The following is a 25388-nucleotide window of genomic DNA, read 5'->3' on the forward strand; positions in this document are numbered from 1 at the left end:
AGTCTTATTTCTCGATATACATTTTTTTAAGTGTAGGCACATATATATATTCTAAATCTGAAACTCGCAATCACAAAAGTTTATTTTTATTGAAGAAAGATTAATAATGCATAAGGATATCTTTTTGCTCTCAGCTGTTCTCATTCGTCATCTAAAATTTATGTTTACAACTGTAACTCTTTGAAAACATATATAAATGTAATAATTTATATGTATATTTTATAACCGGTAGGAAAATAGAGAACTACTCATTTAGTAAATTGAAGCAGAAGCAAAATTTTAACGTTTGCAACAGTGTCAGTCATATTTTAGAGCATGCACAATCGTGTATATATACATATATAAACTTATACATATATAAAATATGATAAAAAATACACGTCAGCTGAAAACGAACCTCGGTATCGATCGTTCGATTTCAGCTGATGTATTTCGTTAAATTAAAAAACTCAAAGCTTATTCCCATGATTATGTGTAAATAATACAAAATAAGATTGCACTTGTGTGACTATAGCAGCATCGTTGGTGACGTTAGGTCTGCCTCATTTTGGCCAAGTGTAAAATACTTAATACCTTCCAAATGAGAAAATACAGAGCTCAATCGCATTGAGCCACGGCGTGTTGTTCTCTCTTATTGCACCTGCCACTGAAATGGATACATCAAGCTCTATGAAGTCTTATTCAAACGCATATTTAAACGACGAAACTGCAATTATCCATTCTTACTCGTAGCGTAGGCTGCGTGCCGCTGGCGGCGGCTTCCTGTTCTCGCTTCTCGAGTTCCAACGCCCGTCGCTGTTGCCTCTTGACAGACTCTATATCCTTTATGCCCCGTTGCTGTTGCTCGGCTATCCTCTTCTCAGCTGCCTCCGCCTGTTTTCTGCGTATTGTTTCCTGAACGGGCAAGAGAGCAACGTGTGTAAAAAAAAAATGGAGCGGTTTTGCGGCGTGACAGAAAAGCGGAGACACGGGGAAATAATTATCGAGTGACAGACAACCAGGATTCGTCTCGGGGAGAGACGGAAGCTGGGAAAAGAAGTGTCCGTCGTTCGCCAAGCGTGTCACACGACGGTTTAATGATTTTTTTATCGCACGGGCGGAGGATTAATATTTACGTGCGGGTTTATAACCTACGCGGGGAGACGCACCCGATCGGGAGTGAGATCCTCGTACGACGACGATCCCTTGTAACAGGAGCCGCAACAGTTACCCATGCTGAATCGTTATCCGTGTGAAACGTGCGCGATCGTTTCGCTGGAAACGTCGTCGTTAAATTGGATCAACGACGGGCGGCGTGCGTATGACAGATCCGAGCAATGGCTGTCGTCAACGACGTCAACAGTCGCCGACGGTGGCGACCGCCATATGTATGTGCAGGATCGTCACCGGGATCTCTCGGCACCACCCGGCATCCGCGAACGAACAAAGTTATACGGCTCGATAAGAAATCGCTCGCGATGATCTGCAGCAAGGAAAGAAAGAATCCCCGTTCCTGACGAAATAAAAATAGATTAAATAAAATAAATAAAATTTGCCACGAAAATATGTATAATGTGTTTCCCTATTTATTTAGATTTATATAGTTCTTAAATTTACAATAATTTGTAACGAAAAAAAAAGACCATACATTCTTCATGCGCCATTTAAAATAAAATAAATAAAGTAAAAATGCGCGAAAAAATTGTTCATATCTAATTGTGTGTATAAATTTAAGTATGTCCATATACGTTTTTTTTTCTTTTATAATCTCTGTTTGTATATACAAGAAAAATAACAAGAAGGAGAATAAAAAAATAATTTTATATACATATAATTACATATAAAACATTGCATTAATTTTATGATCATTTTAATTATAGATGATATGTGAATTGCTCGAACCATCGATACTTGATCACGTCAAAATGTTCTCCAATTAATTCTGATATGAAAATTTATCTATATTTACGGCTATAATTTCGTGATAATAATTCGTCGATGATACGGAACAATTATACCGCGCGATAAGTCTTATCAAACCACTCGCTGTCTTCGGCTTATCAGAAGCGGCAAGTGGCACCCACTCCGCTGCGTTTACGCAATATATATCAAGAGACACGGTAGTGTCTCGCGCCAAGTATACGCGCGAAGCGAGACCGCACCGCGACTCTTTTACGCGAACGCACGAGTTGCGAGTATCCGAGATAGAATAACGCGCGGACGCTTGATGCAATCTATCTCGGATATACGTTTCAAGAGCAAGCAAGACGGGAAAACGAGAGGATCCGATTATTTCGCCGGCAATTATGAGGAACGCGAGTTTGAATTGATGCTCGTAGAGTCCCCTTCGTTCGCGGAGCGACGTTAATGTCCGCTTTGAAAACTCTGCCTCGCGGTCTCCGACCGATAGCTCCGACAGCGAGCAAATTGGATTTTCTCGTTACTTGTATATTAGCGCTATTATACCGTCTATTCTGCTCTACGGGCGAATCGAGTTTCGCGTGTGCCCCTCGCGGCCGACTTTCGAAAGTGCGCTCGCACTCCCGCCACGTGTCAATTTGCTCGCGAACCGACTGGATTTTGCTACCACTGACCGTAAAACTGATTCAATTTCCTACAGCGTAAAATTACGTTTAAAATAAAATTGTGACTCTCTGCAGAATTTGACCCGAAAAAAAAAAACGGGAAATTTCCAGGAGATTTGATAATCGTTGCATTAAAATTAACGCTCTGACAATACTGTCTGTATTTCCATCATCATTTTTCAGTATATTTATCTTCGAATATTAAAAGATCTAAAATATACATGCAAACATAATATACACATGTTAAGTAAAATTAAAAAATATATACGTATATTATAAACAATATGTTTAAAATATTCACAAAGAATGTCATTAAATTCTCTACAACATATACCTTGATAACGTAAGCATTGTTCGATTAAAAAAAAAAAGATAAAATCTGAAATAGGTCTAAAATGATTAATCATTTTAATTTAAATTTCGATCAACACACACGCGCTTTCAAACGTCTTTCTTGTTCGAGAAGTCTTCTTTAAATCTCTCTACTAATTTTGAAGATACAATTATACGTTTGCATTCTTATGATAGAACGCCTTTTAACGAGCTGAGGTGAACGAACGGAAGAAAGCCTCAATGTACATCGGCTTTCCGCTATTCACGGCGATACGTATGTCTTCTCTTATTAATGTCGACACAGCTGGCGAACATCGCGGCGCGGCCGACAGAATTGGGAAAATTAATTGTCGTCTTCCAGGCGCGCGCTCCATCTCTTCGCCGGCGGAAAAGGGATATCGGGCAACGTAACAACGTTACACACGTTGTTTGCACCCGCGATTAATCAACGTTCCCGACCACTCCGATATCAAGACCCCCGGGGAATCCAATTCGTTCGGTCGTTCCGCGCCCACTTGGGACTTCTCTTCGCCTCGCAAAAAAAAAAAAAAAAAAAAAATTTCCCGTTCGTTACTTGTTGAGCACCAATGCGAAAACTTCGTTGCCGAAAGCTTCGAGTTCGAGAAGCTCTCTTGAAGACTCTCGAGACGCATCTACGAATATCAGCTCTCCCCTACCCTCGCAGGAATATTGCAACGATAAACCACACCCGGGAATGTATTTCCGCTCCGCTTCGAAGCCCGAAATCGACGAAATGTTCTTTTTTTCTTCGTGCATCGACGGAGGTTTATAATTTGCTGTGAGATGACATCGATAATATAAAGTATAGGATAAAATAATTATTAAATAATTATGTTGTAAAAGAATTTTATCAATGAAAAAAATAAATGTTACTAAATCATAATAAATTTTAATAACAATTTCAATAACTGGATAACAGTGTAAAGTAACAATCAATAAGGATATTTTTTAATCTTATTTAATCATATTACATATTACTCAATATTTTATCAATATCATTACATGATCATGAAAATGAAAATGAAAATTCTACTGTGGCCCAGAGTAAAACGTACGAAATTCGCAGTCAGTGTTAAGGAATATTTTTTTAGCACCGGCATTTATTAGCATCGTGATTCGTGGTTAAATAACCATCGGGAAGTTTTTATGCATTCATACAAAACTGGAACGACTTTCCTCGTCGTAGAACCAGGGACCCGAGCACGTGCCTAAGGTCGAATAATGAGAAACAAGAAACAAGCGGAGAAAGAGGAGGGAGAGACGGAGAGATGAGGAGATTATGCTCTTGGCAATAGCGCGCAATTATAGAACACGCGGCAAACTTTCGCAATATCTGTACCAAACTTTCATTGCTTAATACAGACTGCATTCTAAGGCGTGAGTGGCTTTTTAACCTTAGTCCGCCCGTTACTCTCTTCTTTCGCATATATATTAGCCATTCTGGATGCCATCTCTCAGACCTTCATTAAACACGAATGCACCTACCAGCGTAGCTTTAATCAATGACTCGCTACTAATAATAAGTACTAATGAGAATCTCCACTTGGTTCTTCATTTTATATTCTATATTCTTCATTTTGCCCGTGTCCCTATTGTAAATAAGAAAATTTTAATAAGATCTGTATGATCCCTATATAATTATAATATGAACTAATTAAGTTAATCGCAATAATGTAAATATAATGTATTTCCTGTCTGCAAAAAGCTGCAAATTAATTTTTCTCTAATGTACGCATTTGCGTTTGTTTGATAATTATAATTAATAACTTTTCATCGATTTCACGCTTTAAATTAGTGTACATGTACACAAAACACACAATTGGATACATTAAGAATAAAAAAAAAACAATTTTCGAATATGAAAGATTAATCTCTCCCAACGGGCAACGTTGCGAGGTACGCTGAAGAGTAGGTACGCGCTCGCAATCGCTGTGTATATCGCGCTATACATAGTTCGCCAACTCGCCGCTAGGCTCCGCAGGCATGGATCCGTTACTCGTGTTTAAAATGCAACATCGACGGGGATAAATTAGAGGCCGTCGCGACTGAAAGCATACTTACCTGGCGCAGAGGTTACCGTGATCATGAAGGCGGTTCCTCCAGGGCGAGGCTCTTCCATTGCACCACGGTTGAGCTGACCCTTGCGAATATCCCTAATGTGGATATCTCGGGCGTACAATTTTTGATAGTCGGGACTGCGTTCGCGCTATCCCGGTGATAATAGAATACAAACAGAAATAATTCTTTAGGGACAATATTGTCACAAGTGAGGCAAAATAATCGGAGAAAAAAATATTTCTCCTAAATCTTAGTAAAAGACTTAGACAGAAGAGAGGATTTTCCTCGACTTCTATAGTTCTATAGAAGAAAGTTGTGATTTTTTTATTTTTATTAAAGCTATGTCAACTTCTTTTATTCTCGCATGTTTCTGATACTTGAATATACTAGTATTAAAGTAATTTTTTATTCTTCTTTTTATATATCTTTAAATTTCTTTTACAGAATCAGGCTTTTTAATGCAAAAAAATATGATAAATATAAAAAATAAATATATGTATATAAGTTTAAAAATAGAATATAATCAATATTTTTTCTCTTGCATATATGTATAACATTATTATCGCGATAAAATATATTTTAATAGATTAGTGCAATCATAGTGAATAAAATATATTTTAATCACTATGATTGTATTATTAAATATACTTTAAATATTTGTATATTATAGTTAAAAACAATTTTTTTAGATCTGTATTAAATTTTTAAATATGCGTTTCCATTTTGCAACATATATTCTCTGTCTAAATGAATACTAGTGAACGTGATGAAATTTACTCCTCAATTTTTTACATTTTTTGACAACAATAGTATTCATTCAAACTCCACATCATGAAATAACATCGATAACGAACAACACGTCAGATATTATCGCGCTCGCACATGCGAGGTCTTTTTGAAATAGGCCAAAGCTGCAGCTGATAGCGAATTCGATGTTTCTAAACGTTAAAGATAAATAAGTTTCATCAGCGAGACCGATCTTTTTCGACATTATCGTTAAGAACAAACCGTTTTTCTATCTAGTGAACGCAGAATAAGACATACTGACGGTTCCGGGGGGGGACCATATACGTTATCGTGGTACACGGTACGAATTGTTGCCCTTTAAATTCCATTAAAAGCTGCAGGCACTAAATCGTGGCGTCCCGTGAGAACAGACGAGGCATGCGCCCGGCCAGGTGCCGGCTGCTGCCGTTTCCCGTGGGAGGTGCGCCGAGAGTACGAAAAGCAAGGACGACGGGTCGGCGAAGGCGCAACGTAGCGCGCGCCTAGTTTACGCTCTTCTCGCGCTCGCGGGGTTGAAACTCGGCAGACTCGGCTCAGTTGGATTGCGACACCCTTCACCGAAGGGTCGAACGCGTGCAGAGTTTCGCTCGTGGTGGTGGTGGTGGTAGTTCGCGAAAAATCCTACCGATGCGTGTCGCAGAGTGGCTCTCGTAGACGTTCCTTATTTTTCTTCTTTTAACATCCGCGAAAATAAATGTAACGCGGCAGCCGAAGATATTATTAAAATATTAAAACGTAGTTAATTAAACGTTTTAATTAATGCGGAAACGTATATAAAAGAAACATTAAAGTTTTCTTACTGACTGAGAGACGACAATTATCTTGTATTTCTGTTAAGAGATTGTGTTAAAAAAAAAAAAATACAAAAAAGATTTTTTTTTAACTATGCAAATGTAAAGTGCGCTCTCGCAAAATTGCGCAAATTAATGGTCGACTAATGTCAACACCGGAAACATTAAACTACGAACTGTGGTCCCAAGCATGAACTCCGCTAAAACTGAAGAGCTATTCTCTCGGAAAGACTAGAAACCGATAAACTATTGAAACGCAAGGCCGGTAGATCGATATGCCGACGATCGATCGCGCGCGCGACGAGTCGCTGTAAAGTAACGTGCGTGAATCGTCATCGTAACGGCACGTGCGTGACGTTTCCACGACTGTCGGCGGCACCAACAAACCCAAGGTCGTCGTGGTGGCCCGGCGGTGGCGGTGAGAGCAAGGTCGTCAGGGTCGCGGAATCGCGAGGAGAATGTGGAGGAAGGACGCGACCAGGCTGGCCAGGCTGATCGTCGTCGCCACGCTGATTTCCCTGACCGTTGACGGGACCGCCGCCGGCAGCTGCAGCTCCGCGAAGCTCTGCTGCCAGGGCAGGGATTCGGGCTGCGTGATTCAGAAGGAGTCGCCGAACGCGATTATCGAGAGTCCGCGCGACAAGCCGTGCTACTGCGACCACGCATGTCTCAAGCTCGCCGATTGCTGCGACGACTTCAAAGAGACCTGCGGCGGTATGTGGATCGGCGATTTTGCACGGAGGGCTTTGTGGGTGGCGACGAGCGATATTGAAAAGAAGATGGACGACGTTGGACGATAATTAATCTATTATGAAAAAAATATTATTTTAGCGTAAACTATTATTTTCTTTTTTAAACCGATTTGAAAATAACCGAATATTTTTTTCATTTTCTTTTTATAAGCATTCGGTCAGAAACTCATTTTTAGCTTGATTTAATTTTCCATATTCATTTGAAATAAAAATTGACACATTGTATTTTCTTTCCGCAAGAAGTAGAATCGTAAATGTTATAAATTTTTTTCTCATAATCGTTAATTGCAAGTAGGAGAAAATTTTATAATAGATATTATTGATATTCTTAACATCAATAATTAGAGAGATATTTATTGTTAGTGTAATTATAATTAACATTTCAAATTGGAATCAAATAAGTCAATTACGAAATAAATAGTACAAAGATAATTATTTCTAATAAAACCTGGTAAAATTAAAGATGAAATAAGAGATGCCGATATACATCAATTAATCAAACTTGGGAACGTCGAAGATATAATCCATTCTTAAAAAAAAATCGCACGGAGCATTGATTAATTAATAGACGACGCGACGGTCCGTCTTTTCTTATTCACGCTAAGCACACGCTTAAATACCCACATATATACACACACTCAGCATGTCTCAGATTTTGTAGGATTACTGGATTAAGGACGTATTCTATAAGTAACGTACTTGCTTTAGCATCCTAGGACACAGTTCGTCATCCGGACGAACTGTGTGTCTCCTTGGAGTAATTGACTTAAGGCTGATTTATGCTGGCCATATGAGAAGATTAATCGACTGTGATTGGTCAATTTCTTAGGGCTTACGGCTTAAATCAACGGTTACGGCTTCCATAAACCAACCTTTACTCTCTCAGCTGTAAAGTTTTTGATATTAGCAATTGCGTCATCGAAGGAGAATTTTATTGAAAAATTTTGTGCGCGCGGAAGCTTTTTGTCAGGACAGGGTCCATTATTTTTCATTCTTCACATCGACGTATCAACAACGTGCGATATGTGATTCGTTTTTCTCTACGATGCCCTTAAAACCAATATCCACTTCCAATTTCGATCAAAGCAACCACACATGACCGCTCAAAAAAATGCTGATGCTGCGTTCCATCAGTATCAACGCAATGCTGTACGTTTCGCGAGAATTTAATCAAATATCGAACAATTATCAATCTGACATGATATATTGATATATTGCGTTTAATAGAAACCGACGTGCTCTCGACGATCAAAACGCTTCGAATGATTGCGTCGTGTATTTGGTGTATCATCAAACACTGATTAATCTTTCAATATATAGTGTCTCAAAATATATAAAACAAAAAAATTTATTAATAAAATTAAATTTTATCGTAGAAGTTATTTGTTCATTAATTTTTTAATATCAGATGGCTGGATAAAAAAACAAATTTAGGTAATTAAAAGGATATATGCACAGTGCTCTGTGCGTGTATATGTGAATGAGGAAATGGTCTGTAGGGAACCATCTCACGCAAAGATCGGAAGACTTATTGCCGCTATGTTGCCTAAGTAAAGATGATAACGCCGACCGAGAGATCAGCTTTACCAAAGCATAAAAGTAAAGAGTAATCTTCGTAAATGTACTTCGCAATTTATAGACTGAATCCCCCTGTTCATATTCCGCAGATTTATGGCTTAATGTGAAGATAATGATATTATCAAGTTTTCCGAAACTTTTGCGAAAACGCGGTCGCTAGTGTTTTCAACTGTACAGATTCGAATTTCTTTCGCATTAAACATTAGAATATAGCTGAAGAAGAATAAGTTTAACTCTTTTACAAATTCAATGATATCTTATTATTTAATCGCTGTTATATCATAGCGTCACTAACAACGAATACTGTCGAGGTTTATATTTTATAATATATATCACATTTTTACTGCCCGCATTTACATAATAGATGGTCGAGTTATTCTACGTTGGTGCACAGTTGTTCGAAATTTTATGGCTCGCCGAACGACGCGCCTGTTAATAGCAAAGGGATTAATGTTATTCAATTCACAATTCCGTTCGTTTAACGTGGCTCCTGTTTTACCGGTTTAATTGTCAGATAATCGACAGGCATACGATTAAATTGTTCGTTAAACAATGGTAACGACGTCAAATACAATCCACGTTTATGCGCCTATTGTTTACTGCAGATCAATTATAAAGGGTGAAATGTCTCTCGCAAAGTATAGACGCGCGAGAGCGCCCGCCGAAGATGGCGGTGATTTTATCGCGTCCGACTGCACTTTCATCTCGTCGCGTCGAAATGTTCATCTTTAATGCCCTAATTTCTGCGATTTGTGAAGCTGCGACGAATTCAGCATTCGCCGAAGCTAAAGCTGCACCGGAACGCGATTATTCACGCTTGCCGGCCGAAGAGAAGTGTCGCTCCTTTCCGACTTGAAGATGTAACGCGGCAGTAGTTGCGGCTGAAACCGCTTCACGAGTGACGCAAAGCCGTCCGTTTGGAAGCGGGATAATCCCATCCCCCGTCGTAGGCTCGAAACGAGACGCGAATTTACATATTTTGTAACGGGATCGTGACGAATCGTGAGAGACGTACTTACACTGCAGCCGATTTCCGTTCCTGGCATCCTGCACGCCTAATGAAATGTAAAGATTGCACCCTTGCGAAAGGAATACCCGAGCGTCCGCGATCTGTTCTCGACGCGAATTTATAACATCAGCCTCCTTATCATTTTTAACGCGTCAAGAAAAGATGGTACCAAAACTCATTCTACAAAAGCAGCGCGAAATATTTTAGGCGTAATAAACCAGGGGAGGGGCTGGGAAACGAAAAATGATCATGCTAAGCGTTTCACCGTGGTTAATGATACTTCGACAGTAACTTTGCGAATTTGTCTTCCGAGATAACGCGGGGAGAAAGTCGAATGCACGTAAAATATTTTCTTCACATAAGAGCGCATATAAGTTCTGGTGACTGGACATACCACATGTGACATATTTTATATTGATCGTTACAGACCAGTGACGGTGCATTATTTTCCCCATATTGCTGAGTGAATCTCCAATATCGCGTATGTCATTCGACCATTCGCATTCGCCGGACCGGCGCGGCGGGCGTATACGAAATAATTCAGTTCGAACGTACAATCGATCGACGACTAGGTCCCGGTAGCGATCGTGCTCGACAGGAACTATAAACACCGTAGGTATAACCATAAAAGAAGCGATAAACAAGTAGTTATATCTGCACCGCAGATTCTCACCACTCCCCGGCAGCCTAATGCAAAATGTAGCTTGAATTTTATCCCGCAGCTGCGGCTGCAGCCGTGACCGGTCCGTCGCCTATGAAATATTCCTCCCATATTTTGTGACTGTTTCGCCCGACCGATCATATAATAAATCTTTAAATTATCGCTGATTGGAAAACGAGGAATGAGATCGTTACACGCGAAAATTGAAAATGCTAATAATTATATTAATGTATCAATATGTGCGTGCGAGAAGTACAAATTGTTACGATTACAATAATTACATTAATAAGGTATAACGTACGTCATTTAATTATACGCCATTTGCGATAAAATGCGAGTATAAAATTATACGAAGTATTTAATTTAATTTTATTAATTCGCGTGACGTGCCATTTTCATATTCTCATTATGCGCCCTATTTCACTCGGCTTTGATACATTTCAGTCTTTCCAATGCGAACTTCTTCTCTCTATTTTAAAGATGAAGGAGCAAAGTGTCGTTTATGTAAACACTTTTCTCTAATTGCTTTTTCAACTTGTGTGATGAAACATCTTGCGTAATGCAACATCTAGTACGAAAGAAACATCCTAGAAGTGTGGAATAAATTGTATTGTCTAATACAGAAAACAAGATATCTCTCGGTTAATTGCCAGACTCTCTCGCTTTCGCGCCCAACGTAGCCGTTAAAATTTCGGCGCGCAAAATAATTACTGCTCGATATTTTATTTAAAACGCCGTTTAATTAACGCCGTTGACGTCGATCGTTCCATTTTTTTAAATGTCGCGATACTTGTTCTCTCAATGCATCTCGCGCAAAATGGGGCAGCAGCGCGTTAAATGAATTTCCACCCTTCGCGTTCTACGCGCTCCTTAATGGACAGGAACATCGGTGATTGCCGATGCGTTTATCGCATTTTTACTCATCTCAAATTGTCTCTTCATTCTCCTGGCGATACAGCAAAGTAACAAGGCGAAATGCGTTTCAGAGGGGACGCTCGTAAATCGCCATTTCTGCGAGTTGTCTTTTACGTGGAGCGTGAAATATCGGGAAAAATAACGCGCTTGAGATCCTTTCTGTGCATGTCTCGTACTCTAGCTCTAACATTTTATCGTGGAAAGTTATATATCCTAATTAAAAAATATTATAGTCGCGTTGTCAGTGTTAGGTAAGAATGGAAGGTGAAGGACCAAAATGATAGGAGATCGAAGAACGTCCCGTTATCGATTTGTCGATTGCGTTTTACCAGCGCGGCACTTTCGGGACAATTTTATCGTTCGTCTGCGAGAAACGACCTGCAGACGGTCAAATCTTAACGTCGCGTTCATTCCCTCCTTACAGTGGTCGACTGCGCGGTGAGCGAATGGAGCCCGTGGACCCTATGCGATAACGGATGCGGAAGTGGTACTCAAAGGCGCAGCCGGGTGATCGAGATCTCGGAAAAGAACGGCGGAAAGCACTGTCCGCGTCTGGATCAGGTCAGGACGTGCCGCAGCTTCCAGACATGCCACGCCGGGATTCGCTCGCAGCCGCACGCTAAAAGTGAGCGTCGATCGATCTCAGAGATAAGTCGGGAGATAAGTCGCATTTTACCTTAAGCGAAATATTTTCATACGAGAATTCATTACTTAGACCCGTTCAATTTAATTAATCGGACGAGGTCACATTTATTCTCTCTCTCACACACACACGCACACACACATACACACACACACACATTTAAATGATCATTAAAATGCATAATCAGACAACAATTTTTCTTGCAATAATTATTACTCGCGATAATTATCGCGTGATTATAATTAGGATTAAATTGCATCTTATATATAGAGAAGATTGACGTAAAAGAAGAAATATTATTCTTTTTACATTTTTCCTTGCGTTTTTCCTAGTTTCTCTGAAAACGTAACGGTCCGATATTTCCCAAGCATTCTTCGAACTAGAGAGTAAGGAACCGGATTATCTTCGGATGTATCTACCGCGATGCGAAATTCTTGACGTCTGTCTACCATTGCTTGATCCTATACGATTTCCTTTCATTTGCCGCAGGTGTGACGCTTCTTGCGCTTTTTCCGGGCGACGGCAACAGTACAGATGTAAGGATCAAGGATAGGATCGTCGATAAGAGGTAGGTCAAGCCCCCGCGCTTAGTCTTCGTGCGAAATGCGATTTGCCGCACATGTTCCCAATTCGCGCTACGGAAACAACGACTTTTCCGTTTTCTCCGATTGAGCCAGCAGGAAAATAGATAAAACAAGGACAGATCCGAGGAAAAATTAAAGCGCAAAATTGTTTCGCGTGATGAATGTCGCTAGAATCTGCACTGAGAAAAAAATACTTAGAAATTTATTTGTGGAATATAAAGTTTATTTCACAGAAATAAACCCTACAAATAAATTTTCAAGTATTTATTTCTCAGTACGTCGTTTATCGATATAGAGACTTTTTAGTCCTTGAACTCACTTAGACAACTATTCAATTAGATAAATGACACGGTGCGATAGACTTCCATAAATCATTTGCTGCAGAATACGATGTCCGTTAATGTGTTTAACGTGTAACACATTTTCCCTTATTTCACCCCGTCATATTGCGCCGTCGAATGGCACAATTAATAATCTTCAATCGCATTTTGTATGCATTATTAATGGCGCGCGAGCGTTCGCGCGTAACTGATGAGTTGACGTCCTTAATTTTCAAAGTTCGTTACCCCGAACGCGCGATCAAGCATCACGATTCAATTCCATTAAAAGCTTTCTCCGCTTGGTGAGGGATACCTCCCGGGGGATATATTTTTAATCCCCACGCGCTGCTGCACTGTAACCAAGACAGAATCGCCGATGTGTCGAGGATCTAATTTGACACGTGCTCCGACCTGTTACAAAACACATAGTAAACATCGCGTCACAGTATCGAGACTCCCCTGTGACGTTGTGTCGAGCGAGTAAAGCAAGCTACAAGGCCGACAGCAACGGAACCCTTTGGGTCCTCCTTCCGTCATATAGTGTTATAGTACAGTGACTAACGAGAAAACATGCCGCGGAACGTGCGCGTTTTATTCCAGGCTTTACGATATTTAAAAGTATAAAAACCAATATTACACACGTTTCAGAGGCAGCTGCGTTGCTTTCACCGTTTTGCGGATCTCGCGGGGTTGCAGCAAGATTTCGGATTTGCTCTCGGAAGGTTCGTATAAGTAATAGTACGCTCGTGTCGCAAAAGCCGATCTTAATCTTAATTGGAAATAGGAGTTTTATTTAACGGGACGCTATTTTCATTATCGAGGTCGAAGATCCAAATACGAAGAATATGCTGAATGCTTTAGATATCGTGACCTTCCTCTTCCTCTTCCTCTGAATTTCTTACAGTAGTTAAAATTAGTTCCTTTCTTTAATGAAGGTTGAGGAAGAATTTTCCATTCGACGTATATTTTCAATTCTCTATTAATTCTCCGATTTTTCTTATCGATCTATAAATTAAAACCATTTGTATTGTATTGCTGTTATTTGCGAGCACATTTAAATCTTGAATTGTGATATTTTTAATATCATAAAATTGTAAGTAATTGGCTTCTCGGAACATTGAATAAATCAGAAACTTTGAGCTACATCTTCATGTTAAGAATGAATATCAGATGCTTAGTGAAACACTGCGGAGCTTATAAAAACAGAGTATATTGCAACGAGGAGGAGGAAAAACAACGGCGGATGCTCCGCATACCAGCCATTCTTTTCCGCGGTTAAGTCCTTGCCCCGCGCGTTTAAGTTTTTTGTAACCATAATGCTTCGACGAGACAATAGACTTGTCTTCTTGCGAAAAACGGTTCGCATCTCCGTGGCGGTATGTAAAACTCGGGATTACGCTTCGAGCGAAAAATTATCGCTCCGCGAAAGTCTTCTCTCTTAGCCGTCTGACATTATGATAAAAGCAAAATTCCTTAGCCCGCGTGCCCGGCGAGTTTCGAACTTGCAATATTAATTTTAACTTTTTGATATTCACATTTACATCGCGCGAAACACGAAACTCGAGAAATCGTGCGTTTATACGTTAATAAATATGTATGTTGCTTAAAAAAAGGCACTCAAATCCTCTAAAAAAGTTGTTGTCATTAAAGCTTTCATTACGCGCGACCAAGATATAATTTCAAATATTTACTGAAACGTATAATGTATAATTATGCTTTATACGAGTTTACGGAATAGAATATAATGTTACAACTTTCCATAACTGTTGAATATTTTACCAATGTAACTTAATAACGTAAAAAGTGGCGGTAAATACTCTGTTATAGTCTTATGATAGTAATTACTCATATATTTATTTTGCCATCTTCGATAAAGGAACGGGATCTTTTACTTAGAACCGTGTAATAAGACGACGCTTTTAACGGAATCTAAACTCCTCAAATTCCGAATACGAAATTCGCATAATGATGAAATTCGCGCCGCCAACGTGGAAATGAAGCGACTCGATCTAGTCTCAATTAACGTGCACCATGGTTGCGCGACGTAACGTCATGTAAATTAGAGCGTAGCTCCCGCGACTCCCGGCTGCTCTACGACGGCTGTTATCGCGAAGGAATCGACCGGATGTAGTGGATGCGGTAGTGGAGATAACGGTTGTTTCCTACCGGCGACATATCTAAAGCAGATAAGCCACGAAACGCGGAAATCTGCGGACGAAAAGCAAGTTATTTTGATGATGGCTTACTTATTATCTCCGCATCGCTGTTAAATTAGCTATTTTGTTTTCCACAGCTTGTGCATTTTGGTTTAACCATTTTGCCTTTCTTATTGTAATTAAGAGATAACAAACCAAATTGCTTTGGTATTTTTCATATTTCTATTGCATTAAAAAAGATCAGTTATTAAAAGAAGAATATTTAATTGCCGAATAAACACATAACAGAATCGTTAACTTTAATTAAACCTTTTTTAGGATTATGCTATATTATTAAAAAAGGATTAAGAGTCAGGGATTAAACTAAGAACGTACGTTAAGAGTTTAAAGAGATAAAAACAATTTGTCATATCGAGCGTATAATTAAAATTACATGCCGTCGACCGGAAAGCAAAAACGGTGAGCGATTAAAATCACCGCAGGTTCGCGGATTTGCGTGGAGCGCCCCGGTAACGAGAGTCTGGACAAATACGTGGGCATCGGCAGGTGGAAGCTATCGACCGATATTGCCGGTAGCGGCAATCGGCGCGGCCGATCGACCAATTCGACCTGCCACGGAAAATGGATCGGCGATTCGCGGCTGGTGGATTGTCACGATCCGCGATGCGTCCAATCGAGCCAGGCCTCCCCGTACACCTCGCAACTGTTACGAGGCCGACGTCGCAGGGGCGCGAGCAGCAATCCCGTCGTCAGCAATACGGATAGAGTCGTGAGAAGACGAAGGAGAGGCAGACGACGAATGAGAAGTAGAAGAAGAAGACGCGCCGTCGCTGTCGCGGAACGGTGAACGTTCTCCGGAGCTCTGTCACAGCTCCCGCGAGTGTCATCGGTGTTAGAATCCCTTTCTCTCTCTCTCTCTCTCCCTTTCTTCATCTATCATTATGTAGGGATATATCGTAAGACGTCGACGACATTTCAGGGTTCTTTAAGAAAATCGATTTTTCCGTAGCAAAAATATTGAGGCACCGGTTTAAAATTATAATTAATTTAAGGGGCCAACACTTCGTAAATTAAACTTCAAATTGCTACAGGTAGCAATCAGAGAAGCTTGCTTTTATTTAAGTTCAAGTGTACTTTAACAGGATTTTAATTTGAAACTATTTAATTACCGAAGGATTTAATTTTAAGAATAAGAAAAATGGTGTCCAATTAAGTTCTTACTGAAGAAAAATTGACTCTGGGTTAGTCAAAGAATCCATTCTTAAAGTACATATAGACTCTATGTATTACGATATATCCTGTATACTTAATTTAATATTAGAGGAGACTGGGGCTGGTTGTTACAGAGGTAAAATGATACAGCTATAAAAAGTAGGTTCATAAAACCGTCTAAGAAAGCTAGATAGCGATAAACGTATTTTAAAGCTAAATAATCATACATTTCACAATCGTTAGCGTTTCTTAGACGGCTTCATGAACCTTATACTTTTTACGCCCTAACATTTTACCCGTGTAACAACCAGCCCCAGTCTCCCCTACTGCTCAACGGTTTCGTTAATCTTTTATATTTAATTCTCTTTTGCATCGTTTACGTTTACGCTAATCGTTACGCTTCTTATTTATTTAGTTACCTTCGGAACTTTTTCTACGCTAAATTTTCTGGGAGGGCTAAAGCTAAAACATGGAATAAAAACCTAGTCTAACTTCTTTCGCTCTTTTCCCCCCTTCTTTTACCTCGACTGGACGTAGCAATCTTATGGACCCATCGCCTAGATTATCCCGATAATTATCATATTGATTTTATCATTAGCGCAAGCTTGCGAAACGTCCTTTGGGAGAGGAGTAAATATCTTACTGATTCCCTTTGGTGAAAATCGCGATAATCGATATCAGCGATGTTAGAATTATGACTTACGCACAGAGATTGTGAATTAATAAATTGTTGGGCGGCGACGCTCGGGGAGATAATGTCGCAGGAACGAGTGTTGATGATACACATATGTTGCATTAATTTATTATTTTCCTTTTATCTTTTCCTTCTCTTCAGATTTTATCCAATCTAATCTAATATATTGTACGCGTTTGTCGGATAGAAATAAAATATATATATTCGTAGCGAGCGGATAAAAAGAATTTTATCATTATCATAATCATAAATAATTGTATTTTATTAATAACACGTGACTATCATAATATCTTCCATATAAGACAGAGGATTTATAAGATCAGAGATATTCTGCCTCGTATTTAAATTTCTTTAGTTATTTTGTTCTGCCTATTATAAAGATTCTATGTAGGTATTAAATATAAAATATATTGAAACTGTCATTTATTTATAACTCGGAAACGTTCCGGCGTTGAAAGAAACGATATTTTTCTCAGTTTAGATTCCAGCGTTCATAATAGCTTCGTAATAACGTTCCTTCTCTTTACGATGCCCGATATATCTTGAAAATAATTTTTGATGTCCCTAAGTATATATATTATCCAACTTCTTACACATATCGTATGATATAATAATTAATAAAATTTCCGTACAATCCCAGTTTAGTATTTTTAGTATTTGCGGCTGTAAGTGCGTGGAATCATTTCTCTTCACGAGAAACATATCGGCGTGACGAGAGGGTAGAGGCTCTCGAGTGAAACGAACAAAATGTAAAAGCACAGTCAATAAAGAGCACTTGCACATATCTGGATTATGGCGTAATTGAATTCAAAACAAAATTCCTTTTCTTCCCTATCGACCTCACGGTTTTAATGCAAAATAAACGAAATTTTGTTGAATTCTTAGTAAAGTATGTTATTATCAGTTATATGTATAGAGATCGATTGGAATGGTTCATTAACACTAGAAACTCATTCATTATTTAAACGGATTAAATTACGTTACATTGAACGGCTGCATGTCAATAATCATTATAATCACCATATGTCGCAGATTATCGTTCGCATTGTATACATAAGTAATAACGTTTGATATTAATATGTAAATAATTAGCCCATTGCGATTGATGTCATACTTCAAACGTTATATATTACATATTTCATTGACATGTATCACGAATCTGGAATGCGTTTAAATAAATATTTTATTTCTTAATATAATAAGTGTAACATTTATATATCGGAAAGGCTACGATTAGTTGTTGACAAAATAATGCCGACCTATTTGCGGATTCGCGCGATCGTTGTCAGTTAATTTACTATCAATTTCCTCCAAAAACAGGAAAACCTAAACACACAAGATTCGGTTTAAGCGCGGTGTTTTCGTCGCTTATCCTTCCGGCTCGCGTACAAAGTGTCCCGTATTTCATGGACGGATCCTGCGGTCACTCTCGATGGCGACGATCGTTTATCGTCGACGGACCGCCGTATCCTCTGTGTTTCTCCTATAAATGCCGGCATCAAGACGCCCGGTTACATAAAGACCCGCCGTTGTCTCTGAAGCAACGTCGCGATCCTTACTCTCGTTTTCGTTATCGAAGTTTACTGATTTCCGAAGCGCACGATCGCGTGATCGTCGATCTTGTCAAGTTAGTGCGTACACTTGTTGACCGTCAACATGGGGAGTAAGAAATCGGATATTCTGTACCTGTTCGATCGACCGGCGGAGCCGGTGTACGTGCCCAAGGGAGAGAACAAAGTCGCTTTCGATGTACCAGCTAACTACTTGGTAAGCCCAATCCTTGACGGTCTTATTGAGTATCAATATTGAATTCCACGATATCAGTTTGATGCTGCACTGCAGTTTATAGAACTTAAAATCTCTCGATCGCATCTATTAAAATTAAACCTTAGATTGTAATACGCGACGTTTCGAGAACGTAAGATTTCGAATAAAGTTTCACAAAGTATATAAAAGACTCTTTCTTAAGTCTAATTCTCTTTGTTCTTATTTCTCGAATGTAGGTTTTCTTAGAAACAGTCTGCAATATGAAAGTTATTTCTTTACGTAACGCAAAAGTCCATGAATGAAGAGAGATCAAAGGCCGAGAGCTTTGAACGAGGAAATACTATTTCTTTGTTAATGATGATTCTACCGTATTTTTGCGCATATACTTTTTTCAACAAATTTACAGCCTGAGGATCGGCAACAGAATGCTCCCGCTATTGTGAGCCGTTTCGCCGATGATACCGCGTCGAAAGTTGCAGTGAAGCAGATCAGTCTGCCTGATTTGAGCGTCCCTCTTCAACTCGGACGTCGAGAACCCTTCTCTCTTTTCATCCCTAAGCATCGCAAATTAGCCGCGCGACTTATCGACATCTTCTTGGGTTTGTTTCCGATTTTATTCACAATATTATATGTCTTACTTATATACTTTATTTTCCGAATTAATAAATAAATGTTGAATTAATAAATTTAGCTTTTGTTTGCGAGTTAGTTTTAAAAAGAGACATATATATTTGTCTCCAGCGTTAAATTTTTCTTTCATGAAAAGGTAGTTATAATTAAGTTTTCATTAATTAGATTAATTAAGAGCATCACACACATTATTGGCACATGAACACTCACATCAACTTGATTTAAACAAATGCTTTGCTGATCAGTTATAAATACGTACGTGTTATAGGTATGCGAACGTACGACGACTTTCTTTCGGTGTCGGTTTACTGTCGCGATCGCGTTAATTCCGAGATGTTCATCTACGCGCTCTCGGTGGCGATGCTGAATCGTCCCGATACCAAGAATCTACCGATACCACCGCTGTCGGAAATTTTCCCGGACAAGTACATCGACAGCGGGATATTTGCCAGAGCGAGGGAGGAAGCCAACGTTGTACCAGCTGGCTCCAGGGTACTTGTTCTCTGACGCATTAATTACCAACAGGCTCGTTACTCAATTATGCAGCTTAATTAGCTGGCTTATTCTTTGAGCGCGAGCCGAATGATGGGCAACGTAAATTATGTAAACGTGGTTGAGAGCTGTTTGGTCTTTACGACAATTTTCAGCTTTAAGGAGTAGCGAATATAAGGCGAAACAATGAAACGAATGATACTTTAATAGCTCACGGCTCACGGCTCACGGCTCACGTACAATTCGCCGTAATACAAAAGCTTAATGGAACGTTTAGTGTAACTTGACCGCAATTTACATATTTTAGATCGTGCTATTGAATTTGTATAGTATTCCAACAATTTTCAACGTTAACTGCCTTTTAACCGGAGAGTTAGATTGTAAATTGTTATAACACGTAAATTTGGGAGATAAGCTGATCCAACGAGAGCTTTATATTAATTTCCAACGCGAAAGTCCTCGTCGTTTTACTCGTTTTATCGTCTCGTCATCCTCGCAATTCGTAGGTGCCTATCGAAATTCCGCGGGATTATACTGCGTCGGATCTTGACGAGGAACATCGCGTGGCTTATTGGAGGGAAGATATCGGGATCAATCTTCATCACTGGCACTGGCATCTGGTCTATCCATTCGAGACCGACATCAGGATTGTTAACAAGGATCGGCGTGGTGAGCTATTCTACTATATGCACCATCAGATCCAAGCCAGGTAAGTGCACCAGCGAGCGTTCGTAAGTCGATAAGATTGGATACCCTATATTCTGCCGTGCGACGAGATCACGCGGGTGTTATAAGCGACCGGATCACATTTTGATCTCGATCGTTATTGTCGCGCGGCAACTCGTCTCAATTCTGCACAGTATTCGAACAATGTTTGCTAACGAGCTCGGAAATGCATTTGCGCGCAGAACAACGGAGCAAAATTATTACGCGAATGCATTTCGGAAATAAATGTAAATTTAAATGCCTGTTGTAACACTTATGAGAATACACTGGGAAAATGGGAGCGATGCAAATTAAGAGGTATTACGAGGAATTATTTTTAAACTCGAAAGAGATCTCTTTAAAATTTGTAATCTGTAATAGTAGGAAAACCGACGTTTTGTTATTTTATTTTAATTAATAACAACTATTATTATTCCACCTATTATTGTTAATTATTTAGAAACTATGCATTTATCAATAAATCTCTACTTGCTATAATATGTTTCCTACTTTCTAATATATATATAAGAGTCTTCGTCATCGATTTATGTCGAAATACCGCACATCCGGATATGGCCTGGGGCGCTACCGATGGGAATTTCCGCGGTCCCTGTGTTATTATTCAGGTTTCGCTTGATTTCTCTTTTCGCAGATACAATTGCGAGCGTCTGTGCAACGGATTGGGCCGAGTGAAGCGCTTCCACAATTGGCACGAGCCAATCCCGGAGGGTTATTTCTCCAAGTTAGATTCGTTGGTGGCCAGTCGCACTTGGCCCGCCCGCCCCGCCGGCGCCGTTCTCAAAGATATCAACCGTCCTGTGGATCAACTGAACTTCGACCTTCAGGACCTGGAGAGATGGCGCGATCGTATCTACGAGGCCATTCACACCGGCGCCTACATCAACCCCCGCGGCGAGAGGGTGCCTTTGACCGAGTTCGGCGGCGTGGACGTGCTTGGTAACATCATGGAGGCCAGCATCCTCTCGCCTAACCAGAATGTATACGGGGACCTTCACAATCTCGGTCACGTTGCCATATCTTACTGCCACGATCCTGATCATCGCTACTTGGTAATGGGATATGCAATCGCTATTTATAATTGCCCAAATCGATGAAATAAACATTTCGAGAATTTTTATTAAAAAATTTTAATTTTTGACATTAAATAAACTTCCCTCTAATCGTGCGCGTTAAACTAACCGTCACTCCCGTCTTGTTTTTAACACAAAGCGTCTCCGGTCGAAAATAAAACGCACTTTCGAGCACGTCCCTATTTTCCATTTTTTTTTAAATTAATGCGAATAATCATGCTATATTGAAATGATAAAAGGGAATTTTTGTCATGCTCCTGTAGGAAACTTTTAGTATCATGGGAGAACCGGCTACCGCCATGAGAGATCCCATCTTCTACAGATTCCACGCTTTCACTGACGATGTGTTCCAGGAGCACAAGAATACACTTCCCGAGTACAGCCTACAGCAGGTGGGTGTACACAGCTGTCTCGCTTCCACGATATATCATCGGTTCACCCTAGTATATAATGCCGCTAAGTACACGTACCATGTGGCCCAGAATTACGCGAAGCCACTCGACGATAAAAACGTCCGTTAAACCATTTAACCCAACGAGACCGCTGGAACGTGTCGGAATTTATCAGTCTTTTTGCCTGCATGCCGAGCAATATCGTTAAATGCTAAAACTCGACAAATGAGGCTTTAATTTTCCTCTATATTCGCGAGTAATACACAGGATATCCTCGAGCTCTTTTATCGCAATCTTTTCGAGGAAATCTTTAAAATTCGACATTTTCTATGTATAAATTTAATCAACGTAATTTAATTAAGACATTTTAATCAAATCTCATTAATACAATTTAGTAGATCTCAACATTCTATTTAAGTAGCTTGGTAATTAAACAGCCGTTTAAATGTTGGAATAGAACTCTTTTGGAATTTGAAAATCAGTTTCACGACTTCTTCACATTCTTAAATTTTTTCGTTCTAAATTACCTCCCTTTTTAATGCGTCTCTTAATTAAGCTCCGGCTTAAATTTTTTAAAAGAAATTTTACAAGGAAAAATTTATCACCGAGTCTGACTGAAAGAGAATGATGGTATTTAATTGCCTTCTTTCGTTTGTTCATGGAATTTCAGTTAGACTTCCCCGGCGTAGAAATCACGGACATAGCAGTGCAGACTCCGAATCAGCCGGCGAATTTGATTTCGACCTTCTGGACCAAGAGCGATGTTGATCTATCCCGCGGTCTGGACTTCACGCCTCGCGGTCCAGTTCTCGCAAGATTCACCCATCTGAATCATGCCGACTTCACATACAGAATCGTCGCCAACAATCGTAACAACGCACCGGTACGAGGCACCGTTCGTATATTCATCGCGCCCAGGACGGACGAACGTGGATTGCCCTACGTCCTCAGGGACCAGAAGGAGCTCATGATCGAGATGGACAAATTCACTGTATTACGTAAGTCGTCATTGTACTTTCAACACTAAAATTCCTATTTCCAGATTCAATGTGATTCTAAAGTAATGTATTTAAAACAATAGCTTTTTCGTTATGTTAACTCTAACGGTTACAATATTTTAGAAATATAATTTATTTTTTGACACGTAAGAATCGAAAAAAGCAAGAAAAAAAATGTGATTTCCGTTACTAATTCAGTTTTACACGTACATATAATTCTTGAAATATAAACGCATTTTTCGATTTTAAAAGGTAAAAGAACAATTACGTGGAAGAGGCGTTTTATACTATTTGTGTTGTATTTCACGAAATTTTCGTTCGCGCCCGTCTCCAGTGAAACCGGGATCGAATACCATCGAGCATAAATCAACGGAATCTTCGGTAACTATACCGTTCGAGAGGACGTTCCGCAATCTCGAAGAGAACAGGCCAATCGGCGGCGATAGCCTGGACCAGTTCAACTTCTGCGGGTGTGGCTGGCCGCAGCACATGCTGGTACCTAAGGGCAAGAAGGAGGGATTCCCGATGGACCTCTTCATCATGATATCCGATTACACCGGTGACGCGGTGAGTACTTTTTATACTTATCGGGCTCTCGCGGCGCTTAAGAGCTTACAATCTGCCAGGTGATGGAAACCTTCCTTCCCTCACACCTCTTGCCCCTCCCTTTTTTTCCACTCTTTTAACGGCGACGTCCCGGTACACGAGAAGGCGTTCGCGTTACTCCGCTTCCGGACAAAAAAGCGAAAGGCAAGGGGAGGAGGAGGGGTGGGAAGGGGAGAGAAAAAGAAAAGTAAAAGAGGACAACATGCTAAAGGAATTGCTTTTTGCCATCTCGCGGCGACGCGTACAGGTGGAGCAGGACGAATCGGCCGGATGCAAGGACGCGGTGAGTTTCTGCGGCCTGCGGGACCGCAAGTATCCAGACGCGCGGCCGATGGGCTATCCGTTCGATCGTAGACCCCGCGCTGGCGTGGAGACCCTGGCCCAATTCCTGACCGGCAATATGGCAGTCGCGCAGATCAACATCCGTCATACGGACACCGTGCAGCCGCGAGTGCGATCCGGAAGTATGAGCAACACCCTCACCTTCGCCTGATCCCGATGATTGACCGGCCGACCGAACGCGGATCGCTCGCACACCTCCGCCGAGAATTTCAGCGTCTCCTACCGCACATTTCCCAGTAACGATCCTGTAATATCCGTCGTAGAATCGCGACTGATTGCGTGGAAGCGCGACACGTTTCCCATCCTAATCCATATCCTCGGATGGCGAGCGTTAGAATGACGACGGTGGGACGGGGGCGGATAAAAAGCCGGAGGTAGGCGAAACGCTATTTCCATATCTCAATGACAAAAGATTATCCGAGGAACAAGAGAGAGAAAGAGAGAGAGAGAGACTTTTCGTGTTCAGGAATGCACAATCTTGTGCGTTTTAATCACCAAAATTCCCACATGATACCGCGAAATGGATTCTCGCTGGTTCTCTGATGGTTAAATTTCACCGGAATTGCGACTATCTTGTACAACTTATCTTCTTTAATCTTGAAATATTTTATATAGATATTTTTATACTCAAATATTTTCCCTCTCTTAGCCGCTTATTTCAACAGCCGCTAATATAAATACATCTAGCGAGTTATCTATATGTAAATGAATTGACATATTGCTATTTTCATTTTAATTTTATAAATGTTTTGTCATGAAAAAGAGCTCTTGTGAGCCGCGCGTTTGAATATTCTCTTGGACGATCTTGTAGAAGCAGTTTTATTTACGATTTCATAATTTTGCGCATCCACGAGCAATGAGTACCGCTTAACAAATTGTATTTTTGCGTGAAAACGGGAACAAAGACGTGTCCCGAACGCTCAAGCGAAGCTTTTCCCGTCTTCTTTCTCTCGTTTTTCGCATTAAGGGAACTAGATTGTAGGAAGCAAATGTAAAAAGCAAAAAAAGATAAAAATAAAGTCTATGCAAATTAGACGCGCCCTTTTTTTCACCCTTTTATCGTATTACGAGTGTTGAAAGCGAGCGACGATACACGTGAGAGAGCGTGAGAGAGCATCAGTCGGCGAAAAGAGTCTAAATGATTTAATTAAATTTTTCAAATTCTGCCGCGCGCAGCAAAACTTTTTTCATTAGTATTAAGTTTTACATAATTAATGCGAGTGATGTGTCCCTCGCAGCTTCTCATGTATTTTTAAAATATCAACTTGAAATATTTTTTAAATTACGT

General features: G+C 40.1%; 3 protein-coding genes and 1 non-coding gene across 5 annotated transcripts; 3 read left to right on the top strand and 1 right to left on the bottom strand.

Annotated features, from left to right (window-relative positions):
- Positions 1-64: 64 nt before the first annotated feature.
- Positions 65-1367, bottom strand: Svip (small VCP interacting protein). The gene is made up of 3 exons (XM_071714754.1): positions 1149-1367; positions 727-894; positions 65-646 (listed from the first exon to the last, which is right to left on the bottom strand). The coding sequence occupies exons 1-3, from the start codon at positions 1212-1214 to the stop codon at positions 632-634; spliced, it is 249 nt and encodes an 82-aa protein (XP_071570855.1). The 5' UTR covers positions 1215-1367; the 3' UTR covers positions 65-631.
- Positions 1368-4971: 3604 nt separating this feature from the next.
- LOC139780085 (U1 spliceosomal RNA) lies at positions 4972-5134 on the top strand. The gene has a single exon (XR_011720108.1). It is a non-coding gene; the product is annotated as a U1 spliceosomal RNA (small nuclear RNA).
- A 1094-nt stretch (positions 5135-6228) lies between these two features.
- On the top strand, positions 6229-17861 carry LOC139777054 (somatomedin-B and thrombospondin type-1 domain-containing protein-like). Of its 2 annotated transcripts, XM_071714246.1 has the most exons (6): positions 6229-6531; positions 6662-7267; positions 11893-12093; positions 12601-12679; positions 13664-13737; positions 15654-17861. In XM_071714246.1, exons 2-6 carry the CDS (start codon positions 7012-7014, stop codon positions 16016-16018), a joined length of 975 nt encoding a protein of 324 aa, XP_071570347.1. In that variant the 5' UTR covers positions 6229-6531; positions 6662-7011; the 3' UTR covers positions 16019-17861. The 2 variants fall into 2 exon arrangements, with proteins under 2 accessions (XP_071570347.1, XP_071570337.1); XM_071714236.1 differs by having other exon boundaries at positions 6229-7267.
- Positions 17862-18584: 723 nt separating this feature from the next.
- On the top strand, positions 18585-25133 carry Ppo (phenoloxidase subunit A3). Its single transcript, XM_071714221.1, has 9 exons — positions 18585-18844; positions 19251-19443; positions 19743-19966; positions 20473-20675; positions 21324-21741; positions 22026-22154; positions 22825-23152; positions 23487-23719; positions 24006-25133. Exons 1-9 carry the CDS (start codon positions 18734-18736, stop codon positions 24249-24251), a joined length of 2085 nt encoding a protein of 694 aa, XP_071570322.1. The 5' UTR covers positions 18585-18733; the 3' UTR covers positions 24252-25133.
- The last annotated feature ends 255 nt before the right edge of the window (positions 25134-25388 follow it).

Source organism: Temnothorax nylanderi, unplaced genomic scaffold (genome assembly GCF_030848795.1).
Source record: "Temnothorax nylanderi isolate EJ_2023f unplaced genomic scaffold, tnyl_v1.0 TNYL_tig0006_pilon, whole genome shotgun sequence".
Lineage (NCBI taxonomy): Eukaryota > Metazoa > Arthropoda > Insecta > Hymenoptera > Formicidae > Temnothorax > Temnothorax nylanderi.